Source organism: Physeter macrocephalus, chromosome 4, assembly GCF_002837175.3.
Source record: "Physeter macrocephalus isolate SW-GA chromosome 4, ASM283717v5, whole genome shotgun sequence".
NCBI lineage: Eukaryota > Metazoa > Chordata > Mammalia > Artiodactyla > Physeteridae > Physeter > Physeter macrocephalus.
This window is the reverse complement of record NC_041217.1, coordinates 58,714,427-58,727,817: the sequence shown is the minus strand read 5'-3', so window position 1 is coordinate 58,727,817 and position 13,391 is coordinate 58,714,427. Positions and strand designations below refer to the sequence as shown.

The 13,391-nt window shown below is 45.6% G+C and overlaps 1 protein-coding gene across 4 annotated transcripts in view; it reads right to left on the bottom strand.

Moving 5' to 3' along the window:
• UCK2 (uridine-cytidine kinase 2) overlaps nucleotides 1-8,789 on the bottom strand; it is an 85,702-nt gene extending 76,913 nt beyond the window's left edge. For 2 of the 4 annotated variants that reach the window (XM_007117877.4, XM_007117879.3), the window contains exon 1: nucleotides 8,131-8,331. In XM_007117877.4, coding sequence (XP_007117939.2) covers nucleotides 8,131-8,316 — 186 coding nt within the window. In that variant the 5' untranslated portion in view covers nucleotides 8,317-8,331. Of the gene's footprint in view, nucleotides 1-8,130; nucleotides 8,332-8,412 lie in introns of those variants that run through there. The other 2 variants (XM_007117878.3, XM_007117876.4) reach the window with 2 other exon arrangements.
• Nucleotides 8,790-13,391: the final 4,602 nt, after the last annotated feature.

The following is a 13,391-nucleotide window of genomic DNA, read 5'->3' as shown; positions in this document are numbered from 1 at the left end:
CGGTACGCGGGCCTCTCACTGTTGTGGCCTCTCCCGTTGCGGAGCACAGGCTCCGGACGCGCAGGCTCAGCGGCCATGGCTCACGCGCCCAGCCGCTCCGCGGTATGCGGGATCTTCCTGGACTGGGGCACGAACCCGTGTCCCCTGAATCGGCAGGCGGACTCTCAACCACTGCGCCACCAGGGAAGCCCTGTACATACATATTTTTGTTGCAGAAGGATGACAGAGTGATAGATAAAAAATTTTCAAACATAAAAATAAATTAACATTTTGTGGAGGAAGTGGAATTGAAATAAGATTTCAAGGAGAAAAAAAAGAAAAATTAACATTTCTGATTCAATGAAGAGCTTATTCATGTATTTCTTAAATGGATGGTAATAGCTCAAATTATTACAGTATTTAGAGCACATTTAAGAGAATGAAACAATTATTTTAAAACAACATTTACAATATATCAGAAATTACATACTTTGCTACTCTTTACTCATGTGATGAAAAAAACTGATGTCAAAACCATGTGACAGGGATAAAGAATTCTCCAAAATTCTCTTCGCAGAAATGGATGCAAACATGTTTAAAGACCATAGTCCAAAATCACAGGTCAGCACCCTTAGCATCCCATTCTACTACAAGCTCTGTGTAGAGCCTGAGAGAGACTACCAACCTGCACAGAGACAGAGCTCACCCTCCACCATGCGGGAGGAGGCAATCCTACAGACAACTGGAGAACTCTGGACTTCCTACAGGACAGGCAAACAAACAGAGGATGTTTGCTGAGATATGACAAAACAGCTCTTCAGCTGAGGGGAAGGGAGGTATGGCTATCAGACCAGACAGCATACTTCCAGCCTGATTAAAGCAATAAAGAAGGACAATTCAACTTCAACAACACACACACAAAATTCTTATGCTTCTTCCATGTATGTATCAGGCAAAATTCTTACCTTACCAAAGCTCTACAATAATGTGCCACAAGTCATACAAAAAGCAAGTGGTAGAATCTTCTGTCACTATTATTTTGAAAATGAATGCTCCACCAAAATGAAATGTGGGATCACATGGGATGGTGGTGGTGTGATGAATTGGGAGACTGGGATTGACATATATACACTAATATGTATAAAATGGATAACTAATAAGAACCTGCTGTGTAAAAAAAAAAACAACAAAAAAGAAAACATTAAATGGAGCACCTTGGTTTGCAAAAACAGCTGATGGACAACAACGAAGATGAAAATTTTCTAGCTGCATAATTGGGGGATGGGACTCTCATGATTTTATAAATACTGCAAATGATGAGTTTCTTGTACTTGGATCATTTTGGGGAATAACTTTTTAAAATACAGTCATGAAATCAAGATTCATGATACTTAACTTAGAACCAAACTTTCAGCCTTATATTATCACTAAGAGTAATATCACCAAGATCATCCAAGATTCATGAATCACCACATTTGAAATAAGATTTTTAAAAATAAAACATTCAGTAAGAACCAAAAGTCTTTATACTGCTAAAGAAACCACAATTTTTAAGTGTTTATCTCATTTTTATTATCCTTTCATAATCCTTATTTTTGTTTTTAATTATATTGATTATACTTACATAATTTGCATATTCAGATACATTACAACAACAAGATGATCAAATGCTTTAATGATAAATTGGTTTAATGATAAAAAGTTTAATGGACAAGAAAGCACATAAACACACACACACACACACACACACACAGAGAATATACCCTCAAACGTTTTTATTGATTTAAAAAATTGAGACACACGTCTAAAAGACCTTAGAGATCTTAAGCAATTCCAACAGCACCATCTCAGACCCCACTAGCAAAAAAGGTCAGGTCTTCAGCCATGAAATTCCCAAACACAACCTGTCTCCATCACAGGACCTCATGAGAGCAAGACTCAACAAAGAAATAATATCAACGAAAAGGAAACGTACAGGACTTCCCTGGTGGTGCAGTGGATAAGAATCTGCCTGCCAATGCAGAGGGCATGGGTTCCAGCCCTGGTCCAGGAAGATCCCACATGCTGTGGAGCAACTAAGCCCGTGGGCCACAACTGCTGAGCCTGCACCCTAAAGCCCGCGAACCACAACTACTGAAGCCCGCATGCCATAACTACTGAAGCCCACGTGCCTAGAGCCCGTGCTCCGCAACCAAGAGTAGCCCCCGCTCACTACACCTAGAGAAAGCCCGCGTGCAGCAATGAAGACCCAACGCAGCCAAAAATAAATAAAATTAAATCTTAAAATAAATAAATAAATATATATAAAGCAACATAACTCAAAAGGTAATTTTTTTTTTTTTTTTTTTTTTTTTTTTTGCGGTACGCGGGCCTCTCACCGTTGTGGCCTCTCCCGTTGCGGAGCACAGGCTCCGGGCGCGCAGGCTCAGCGGCCATGGCTCACGGGCCCAGCCGCTCCGCGGCATGTGGCATCCTCCCGGACCGGGGCACGAACCCGTGTCCCCTGCATCGGCAGGCGGACTCTCAACCACTGCGCCACCAGGGAAGCCCAAAAGATAATTTTAAAAAAAAAAGAAAAAAGAAAAGACAACCTACAGAATGGGAGAAAATATTTGCAAATGATGCAACTGACAAGGGATTAATTTCTAAAATGATATAAACAGCTCATACAGCTCAATATAAAAAAAAATCAAAAAATGGGCAGAAAACCTAAATAGAAATTTCTCCAAAGAAGACAGACAGATAGCCAACAGGCACATGAAAAGATGCTCAACATCATTAATTATTAGAGAAATGTACATCAAAACTACAATGAGGTATCACACCTCACATTGGTCAGAATGGCCATCATCAAAAAGTCTACAAACAACAAATGCTAGAGAAAAGGGAACCCTCCTACACTGTTGGTGGGAACGTTTAAAAAAAATAAAAAAGAAATAATATCAGGCAGAAGAGCTAAGCAAATGCTATAGGTACAGTGAGCTGGAGTTAGGTGACCACAGACAGTGTGCATCAGAAACACTTCAAAGACTTTCCAACAAGAAATGAGGCAGCAGCTGAGGAAAGGCAGCAGCAGCAAGACCTGCTGCTTGGGCTTCATTCTAGCAGGCATGTGCTAGGCACTGGCACAATGAACAAGAGGGGAATTTTCAGGCAGAGCAAACAGCAAGTGTGAAGAGCCCTGGGCAGGGGGGAAGCATGATGGGCCAAGCTGGGGATGTGGCTGGAATCGAGAGCAAAGGGGAGAGTGGCAGGAGGTCAGCAGGGCCAGATCACGTCAGACCTCCCAGGCAGCAGCTTGAGGCGGTACAAAGCAGACAATGCCAGCTCTGAGAAAAACAGCAAAAGAACCAAAGCAGTTCCATGGTTCTGGGAGCACCTGATGGAGGGAGGGTGCAGAATGAGTGATCTGGCCTGATGGGGTTCCAGGAACCCCGCAATGGGAGCCGGAGCCGGAGGTCCAGGGAGCATTCCAGAGAGCTCCAAAAGCAGATGCTGACTCATGGTCAGGCTGAGCTGAGGTGACAGCCCCCACCTCTGAGGGGACTGCAATGTCCTCTCTTGGTCTGTATTATTCATACACTGTCCGACTGACCTCCCTCAAAATACGTCCAAGGGCTGGTCCCTGCTTGTGGAGAAAGTTCAAAACAGGCATAGATTTAGTAAAGGAAAAACCTGGATTCCAATCCAAGTTCTATCACTTACTAGCTACATGACCTCAGGCAAGTCAAAAATTCTCCTAACACCTTCCAGTGTTATCCATCAATGGGGAAGACACCTGCCCCACTTCAAAAGGAAGAGATAAGGAAATGCTTTAATGATAAACTGGCTTGATGAGCTCTTTAAGCAGCTTGTAACTATAAAATACTGACAAAGACTTTCATATTTCCTTATAACCTGACTTCCTCTTAATACAGTATTCTTCACAATGACATTCAACAAATATTCATTTAGTACATACTAATTAAATGCTAGGCTCTGAATAAGCAATACCAATGTACAGTATTAGGGTTCAGGGGTTCTTTTTACTGTCTAGTCACTGCAACACGAATAGCACAGTTAAATATGGTTTCAACTGTGGCTTCAAAGCCTAATTCAAATAGTCTTATGAATTAAAAGAATAAAAGGATTATTACAAATGATGGTCTGCCTAACTCAGTTCAACAAACGCTGTATCAAACACTGTAATGGGCATTAAGGCAGAAATAAATGAGATGCTCTTATAGAACTTTTACTATAGCGGGGGAAGCAGTCAACAAATAACCCCAGCACTAGGCAAAATGTGGTGAAACTATGGAAGCATTAGAGACAAAAATAATTCTGATTAAGAAAATGGATAACAAAGTTCCCTGGGGGAAGTATTAACAAAACTGAAACCTTGAAAGGATTAGAGGACATTCCAGAGAGAAGACCAGGAGCAAAAGTATAAATGAAAGCAGTTCCACAGATGTGTGTGCGTGCATTTGGGTGTGGGGAAGGGGGACAAGAGTGGAAAAATAGTCTGGTGGGACTTCCCTGGTGGCACAGTGGTTAGAAATCTGCCTGCCAATGCAGGGGACACGGGATTTGAGCCCTGGTCCGGTAAGATCCCACATGCCGCGGAGCAACTAAACCCACGCGCCACAAATACTAAGCCTGTGCTCTATCAGCCCGCGAGCCACAACTACTGAAGCCTGCGCGCCTATAGCCTGTGCTCCGCAACAAGAGAAGCCACCGCGATGAGAAGCCAACACACTGCAACGAAGAGTAGCCCCCACTCGCCGCAACTAGAGAAAGCCTGCACACACAGCAAGGAAGACCCAACACAGCCATGGATAAATAAATAAATTTATTTTTAAAATTTTTAAAAATAAATAAATAGTCTGGGACCACATTTGGGGGCCAGGGGGATGTGCACTATGCTGAAATATCTGACCTATAGCCTGGGCAATGGAGAGGCATCCAAGGTTTCCAAAAAGGAGAGTGACACAGTCAGAGCTACACTAAGGAAGACCACTCTGATGGCAGTGCAGACTGAGAAGCTATTTTAATTGGCCAAGAAGTCACAGGGCAGTAAACAGCAAAAATAAAGAGGAGAGGGAATGGCACCTAAAGTCATGGATATATATATTCAGGTAAAGAAGTTTAAACTGTTTTTTTTCCCCATCCAGTGTTACTTCTTGCTCTCTCTAGACCTGTCCTTTAGGTAGAAATATAAGAATGTGATTTTTAACATAGATCAGAATTACTTTCTCAACCCACCACAATTTTAAGATGAGTTTTTAACAATGATTTGCCATGTCAGCCTAGCAAAGCTTACTCTAGAGTTCTAATTAATCTTCATGTATAAAACAAACTTTAAAAATGTGATGTATGGGACTTCCCTGGCGGCCCAGTGGTTAAGACTCTACGCTTCCAATGCAGGGGGTGCGCGTTCGATCCCTGGTGGGGGAACTAAGATCCCACATGCTGTGTGGCACGGTCAAAACAACAAAAAAATGTAATATATGGACCACAATCGCTATTTTTGCCTTATACAACCGAAATAATTTAGGCTAAGATAAAATACTTGTTAACTCAGGGCAGCAACAACATTGAGACAAATCAGAGCTCTCAAGAGAAGCTGAACAGGGAGTTGTTTTCTCTTATAAAGGAGGGAAGAAAGCAATCAAGATCTATATTGCCAGGCCACTGAGTACAAAGCAATCTGCATTTCCATTTCCTTTTGGGTCAAGTACCTCTGAAACCATTCTGTAGCCATTTCCAGTAGCCCCTTTCCAGGTTGAAGGTGTAAACTTGTGTTCTCCGGGCATGCCTTATTCAATTCTTCTTAAACAAGGCCAATAGCTGGGACGAATATATGATCTGAATTCATTATTTTTCTCATCCGTAACTGATGAGATGAAGTGTTGGACTCCAGGGCCTCTGAGGTTCCTTCTAGCTCTAAAACTGTCCTTTTTTGTTAATGTCCTTGGGCCCTCTGCCTTCTCCCAAATTCCTTTAACAGGCACAGAGCAAATATGCAGGGGGTAGAGTATTGGCTTTGCTTCCAGGCCCTCCTGTACCACAATGTTCAGACTTGAGGCTTCCAAAGGAGGTCCAGTTTGTTAATGCTGACCATCCTTTAAAACAAAAACAAAAACAAAAACTTCAAATTCCTTGGAGACAAGGCACTAAGGACTGGACTAAAGAATCAAGACATAATTGCAGCAAAGTGACTGCAGTAAAGAATTTTTTTTTTTTGGAGGGGGTGGTACGCGGGCCTCTCTCTGTTGTGGCCTCTCCCGTTGCAGAGCACAGGCTCCGGACGCGCAGGCTCAGCGGCCATGGCTCACGGGCCTAGCTGCTCCGCGGCATGTGGGATCTTCCCAGACCAGGGCACGAACCCGTGTCCCCTGCATCGGCAGGCGGACTCTCAACCACTGCGCCACCAGGGAAGCCCGCAGTAAAGAATTTTTGAAGTCCAATGCTCCTCTGGACTTTTTTTAGTAACAAAAAAATTATAAAATCTTACAATGACAAAGTATTTGTTAATGCCCAAAAGATACAACATGCTTTAAAAACTGCATGAAAATAGACACTTTCTTGGGCGTATCTTCCTCCTTGATGAGAAATAGGGACAGCAGAGTTAAGAGTTCCCTTAATGGCTCATTCCTAGCTCCTACTTGACACGTTACCGAAATAACACATTTATACTGATTATCCACTGAGAAAAGGTGATGATTGAGGAACACACAAGAATAAGAAGTTAGTTCACCTTTTAGGATCTTAGTTTCCACCTCTGTAGTGACTAAATTATTTAGATGATTACCAAGGTCATTTTGTTTCTAAATGCTACACTCATCTGCCAGTTTTGGTCTCCTTCCCCCTAGGAGGGCTGGATCTCAGGTTAATACTTGGGTCCAACTATGTGCCAGGCATCGTGCTAGGAGCGCTGGGAATACGGCCATCAACAACAAAAAAGGTCCCACATAACACGAATATACTATGGAAAGGGCGCGGGGGGGTGGGGAGGGGGACTGAGAAAATTCTAATATAACAGGTACATTTCCTAAAAGAGCTGGCATCCTGGTTTGGCTTTGACTTACTAGTAATAGTACCAATAAAAAACATGTAAAAATTTTAAAAATTAAAAAAGGCATTCAACCAGGGGCAAATTCAACATAAACTTCTGGGACATAAAGCAGGCAAATCCCAAGCCCTGGGAGCTACAGTCGAGATTAACTAATCAATAAAGAAGTTCCATAGCGCCAGCTGCCGTGCCTGGGCCCCGCGCGCCAAAGTAGTCCAGACCTAGAGGGAAAAATGTAAAACCAAAATGGAGGAGGGGCTACGGCAGAGTCTGCTCCGGAGCAAAACCTCGTGGCTCGCTTCTCATGGCGCCAACCAGCCTTCCTGCTCCGCTCTCCCTGACCCTAGGAGGCATCATCCCACCTCGCCAAACCCAGAGCGCAGCACATATCTCTCGCAGGCTCCCCTTGAGGAGCCCGGGCACCAAATAAACTTGTTAAACAGTAGGGAAAACAAGTAGCCACATCTTAAAGGCAGGGGAGCAAAGAAAAACATCTGAGAGGACTCCACCCTTCTCCACCTGCAGAAAAAGCCGCGGGCAAAGCTAGGAAAGCATATCCCTAGTCTCTCCTTGCCTTGCTGAAAAAACAAAGAAAGCAGGATCCTAGAGGAGTCAGACACCCAGAGGACGACCCCCTTCCCCGGAGGCAAGACGCGTACGGCCCCAGACATCTAAAAGCATGGGGCCAGCACAACTTTCTCATTGAAGCCGACCGCGTTTCCTCTTAAGACCCCCAAAAAAGAGAAGCCCCGACTATGATCATTTCACTGATGTCACCTCGCCTATTTGGCTCTCAGGATTTTACCCGAAAACCCCTGCAATCCCCGGCACCGGCGTCCAGCCCAAGTGGGGCTCCCCTTCCCCGGGACGCCGCCTCGCACGTTCTCGCAGCCCTCCCGGTCGGGCTACCCGGCTCGCTCCGCCCCGACACCGGGGTTGTGTCGCCGGGCGAGCACATCAACGCCAGGCCGACGGAAGACGGGTGTACTGGGGGTTCGTAGAAGACCCCGCTTAAAGCCCTCTCCCCGATGATGGACTTGCAAAACAATAAGCATCCGCTTTCTCTGCCCCTCCCCCATAGGACCCCGGCCACGAATTACCGCCGCCGGGGAGCGTGCCAGCCCTGTGATCCGTGGCCAGAGTACCCCTGGAACCTCAGATGGCCCGAGTTCCCGGCCGCCCATCCCCTGCCGCGTCTCCCGGAGTCTGCGCGGGGAAGACTCTGCACTGGAGCGCGGCCAGCAGCGGAGGCGCGCGGGCCACGCGGTGGCTGCAGGAACTGACATGGCCCGCGGCCGCCGGCCACATGCGGCGCCGCCGGGCCGGGGCCGGGGTGGGGAGAGGTGGGGAGAAGAGAGCGCGGCCCCGAGGCCCCGCCGTACCTTGCCGCTGGCCGTGCCCCCGCTAACGCCGATCAGGAAGGGCTCGCCGCCGTTGGGCTGCTGGTGGTTCTGCAGGGTCTGGTCGCTGTCCCCGGCCATGGCTCGCGCCGCCCCTCCTCCCGCTGCCTGTGCGAACGGACGCACGCTCGCCGCCCGCGCCGGGCTCCCTCCGCTTCCCGCAGCCTCCGCTGGGCGCTGCCCTGATCGAGGCTGACGCGGCTCCCTGCGCACCGCTCGGATCCCGGTGCTGGAGCTGGCTTTCCCGGAGGAGCCGAGAGCCTTCCTCTGCCCGCTGCGGCCGCCCCGGTTTACATCCCAGGCAGAGGTCAGCGTGATGCTGCTGCTCCAATCCGGGCGGACAGCGCACTGCTATTCGCCGAGGCAGCGGCGGCGAGGCGTCTGCCCCAGCCTCCGCCCCTCCCGGGCCCCGCCGCCGCCTGGGGTCTATGGGAAAGGTGTGAGCCCGACCCTTCTCCCAACCCGCCTGGTTAACCCTTTCCGCGACGACGACCTGCGGCGGTACCAAGGGAAAAGAAAGGAGACTTCTGCGTTTTAATTGGGTATGCTCCCACCTATTTCAAAAGGGATAAAAAGCTAAAAGGACAGATCAAATAATGGAGGAGATTCCTCAGGTTTGAGAAGGAAAATTAGAACAAGCTTGGAAGGTTAAGATGAAACAAAGAGTTAATGTCATTTACCCATTATCCAGACTAAAAACTTGTGTTCCGAAAATGAGATTTTTCCCCCCTCCCGTTTGCCTAAATAATATGTCAGCCGCTGGCTTTAAATATTTCCTCTCTTGGAAACCCCCAAACACCGTCCCCCTTAAACGGCGAGTCTCTGGAGTCCTTCCTAGAGAAAGGTAATTTGAGGAGCTCATCTGAGGGAAGCCCTCCCTCCCAACATCAACGACCTTTCTAACCATAGTTTGAAATCCCAAACACTGAGGTTCCTGTGGAGTTAGGGCTGTGGAAACGTTAAAATAATACTTAATGTCGCGTTGACTTATTAATACCTTTAAGTGAACTGTTTTTTCAGAGATGGGGAATTAGGCACTTGGTTACAAAGGCAGTAGCTGCTGATGACTCAGAGCAGCGCCACCTCTGGAGCCAGATTTCTGCATTGACGTGCAGTTCCCTGAGCAAGTTGCTTAATCTCCCTTGCTCAATGCTCTCATCTGTTAAGTGGGAATAATAATGGCAGTTACATGCTAGGATTATTATATTAAATGAACTATTATATTTAAAGTACTTAACGTAAAGTACTTGCACAGGTACAAGACCCTATATAAATGATCTATGAGGAAAAGCCCCTAAAGGGCTGAAACTGGAAAGGGAACCTTCGTTGGGGCACAGGGGAGAGAGGGAGGACTAGACTAGTCACTTACAGCCGCTACCCCTGTGAACCTGGGACTGGTATAAATGAGCTGATGGGGGTCCTACAGTCTAAAGAAGTTAAGTCTATAGCATTCTCTTTCAAAACTTAGTAAGTTACCAAAAATTCAGAATTATTTTGAAAAAAAATTACTAAAGAAAATTGAGTATTAGAAAAAACAAATGTTCGTTTCACTTTTTAAATATTTCAGGTAACCATCCAAAACCAAACTCCACAGAAGCTCAGACAGGAAACTAAGCTGGGGAGAGCAGCTACCTGGTACCCAGAGGCCGGCATTTGGGAGAGGTTAGCTAGAAGGGTGCCTTATCAAATGCCTGTGGGGTGGGTGAGTTTTAGCTGATTCATGTGTCTGCTTCTCCTCCTCCAAGTTTTTCTCCACTAAAAAGATAAGATCTTCAAGGACTTTTGCAGAGCTCTTCACAGCCCAAGATACTGGCCTATTGGAATTTGGAACTTGATGGACTCATAGCTAAGGGGATATTAGGTAGCTGAAAGGAAGAAGAAGAGGATAAAACAATGCCATGTCCTCCATGAACTTTCCCCAAATCTCTGCCTTTTTTATCATTCCTATAACTTTTTTCTACAATATTTTATCATAAAAACTTTCAGACATATAGTTGAAAGATTTTACAGTAAACACTGATATAGCCACCACCTAGATTCTGCTGTTAACATTGTACTATACTTGTTTTATCACACTAGTTGTCTACCCATCCTCTATCACATTTTTAATATTTTTATTATAGTTTGTTTCCCTTTGTTACTCCAAACTGGTTTATACATTTCTTGCTTTGTCTGTCTAGTTTTTTTTTTTAATCTTTTTTAAAAAAAATTTATTTATTTTATTTATTTATTTTTGGCTGTGTTGGGTCTTTGTTGCTGAGCGGGGGCCACTCTTCACTTCGGTGTGCGGGCTTCTCGTTATGGTGTCTTCTCTTGCTGCAGAGCACGGGCTCTAGGCATGAGGGCTTCAGTAGTTGTGGTTCACGGGCTCTAGAGCGCAGGCTCAGTAGTTGTGACACACGGGCTTAGTTGCTCCATGGCATGTGGGGTCTTCCCGGACCAGGGCTCGAACCCATGTTCCCTGCATTGGCAGGTGGATTCTTAACCACTGTGCCACCAGGGAAGCCCCTGTTTGTCTGTTTTTAACTACTATATCCCTAGCACCTAAACCAGTTTCTGAGACATAGTAGGACCTTCATAAATATTTGTTGAATGAATGGACACCATATCTCATTTCTACATTCCCAAGGCCCACAGAGCAGAATAATTGGAAATAGGAAGCACTCAATACATGTTTGTTGAATGAATGGATGAATGAATGAATGAACAAATATGAAAGAGGTAAGAAAGTACCAACAAGTAAACTTCACTTCCACCACTTTGGAAGGAAATGTGGTTTTCCCTAGATTGCATTTATGTGGTTACCATTATTTCTGAATGTTTTGTTTTCCTGGCATTCCAAGTAACTGTCTACCTCTAATCCTAGTACGTGCATCTATTAACTAGTTAAACTAACTCATTAACTGAGCTAACTCATTACACTTATCTGCACCCTGTTTAATAATAATAATATTTGACATGAGTTAATATACATAAAAGTGCTCTGGGGACTTCCCTGGTGGCACAGTAGTTAAGAATCTGCCTGCCAAGGCAGGGGACACGGGTTCCATCCCTGGTCCAGGAAGATCCCACATGCCGCGGAGCAACTAAGCCCGTGCGCCACAGCCACAGAGCCTGAGCTCTAGAGCCCGCGAGCCACAACTACTGAGCATGCGTGCCACAACTACTTAAGCCCGCGTGCCTAGAGCCGGTGCTCCGCAACAAGAGAAGCCACTGCAATGAGAAGCCCGCACACCACAACGAAGAGTAGCCCCCGCTCACCACTAGAGAAAGCCTGCGAGCAGCAGCGAAGACCCAACGCAGCCAAAAATAAATAAATAAATAACTTAAAAAAAAAAAAAGTGCTCTGAAAAAAAACAAAAGCTATCTATATAAAGGCCTAATCCAGCTGCACTCTGCACTCCCTGTTTTGGTTCCATCCCTGGTCCAGGAAGATCCCACATGCCGCGGAGCAACTAAGCCCGTGCGCCACAGCCACAGAGCCTGAGCTCTAGAGCCCGCGAGCCACAACTACTGAGCATGCGTGCCACAACTACTTAAGCCCGCGTGCCTAGAGCCGGTGCTCCGCAACAAGAGAAGCCACTGCAATGAGAAGCCCGCACACCACAACGAAGAGTAGCCCCCGCTCACCACTAGAGAAAGCCTGCGAGCAGCAGCGAAGACCCAACGCAGCCAAAAATAAATAAATAAATAACTTAAAAAAAAAAAAAGTGCTCTGAAAAAAAACAAAAGCTATCTATATAAAGGCCTAATCCAGCTGCACTCTGCACTCCCTGTTTTCACTTTGCTGTTTTTTCTCTATTCTGTCTCTAGGGCAGGCTCACCTACACATAAGGAAGTTCCCCTCGTCCATTTAAATTATTAAGAGTATTCTCAGCACTGGTGACCTGAACAAGGACTTTTGCATCTTTGCTCTCTAAAAAGCAAGGCAGGCTGTCTGTGCTATTCCCTGTGCTGTGTCATCCTCTCTTGGGAGCCTGGTCACCAAATCCCACAGCTAGGGATGTTCAAATCGTGTTTGAGCCTCCTCTAGCAATTACACTGCAGATTCTGGATTAAGTGATTTCCAGATGCCCTCCTTCCCCTCCCACTAAGAAAAAGAATCAAACATTTTCAATAAAATCCACAGCTAGAACAGATTCAAGGGAACACATTTTCTCAGTATCTGTGAGAATTTTTTAAATACAAATTCAGATTTCAGTCTGATCAAGCTCTGGCCTAGTTAACATTTGGGAATGAAGTCAGCATGAGTGTGCAACTACAGCTGTAGCCAAAGGAGAAAAGACCTTGCTGTTGACAGTCCTCTATCTGCCTGCCTTCTCTCCTTAAAGCAGCTATAGTTCTGAACTAGACAAGCAACCTTACATTTTGCCTCCAACTGACAAATGCTACCTCTAGGTGCTTCATGCACCATAGCTAACTCTCTAATTGCTTATCACATTTCCCAACCAGAAAAAAATGTTCTCACACTTCAGTATGTCTTCTGCAGCATGTTAGTTCCCTGTTTTGCCTTTCCAACTACCTCCTGCCTTTTATCAATCAGCAATTGCTTTGACAGGTCATAAGTACTGTTCTGAAAAGATAACCAGATGATATGAAAGCTACTTCAACATCTGGCTCTGTGATCTTAATTAATCCCGTTCTCGGATACTGTTAAGCAGCAGGATATAGCACAGTCTCAGAAAGAGCAGCATCAGCAGCCTCTGAAGGCAAATCCATGGGCCCCACGCCAGAGGTAGTAAACCTGAAACTCTGTGGGAGGGGCCAAGCAATTTGTCTTTCATAAGCCCTCCACTTGATTCTAGTGCCCACCAAAGTTTGAGAACTACTGATTTAGTGGAACAAAGACAGCGTGAGCTCTAGTCAGAAGAGCAAGATTTACATCCTTGCTTTGTTACTAACTTTGTAACCTTTGGAAAATTACTTACTTTCTATAATCCTCGGTTTCTTCAACTGTTAAA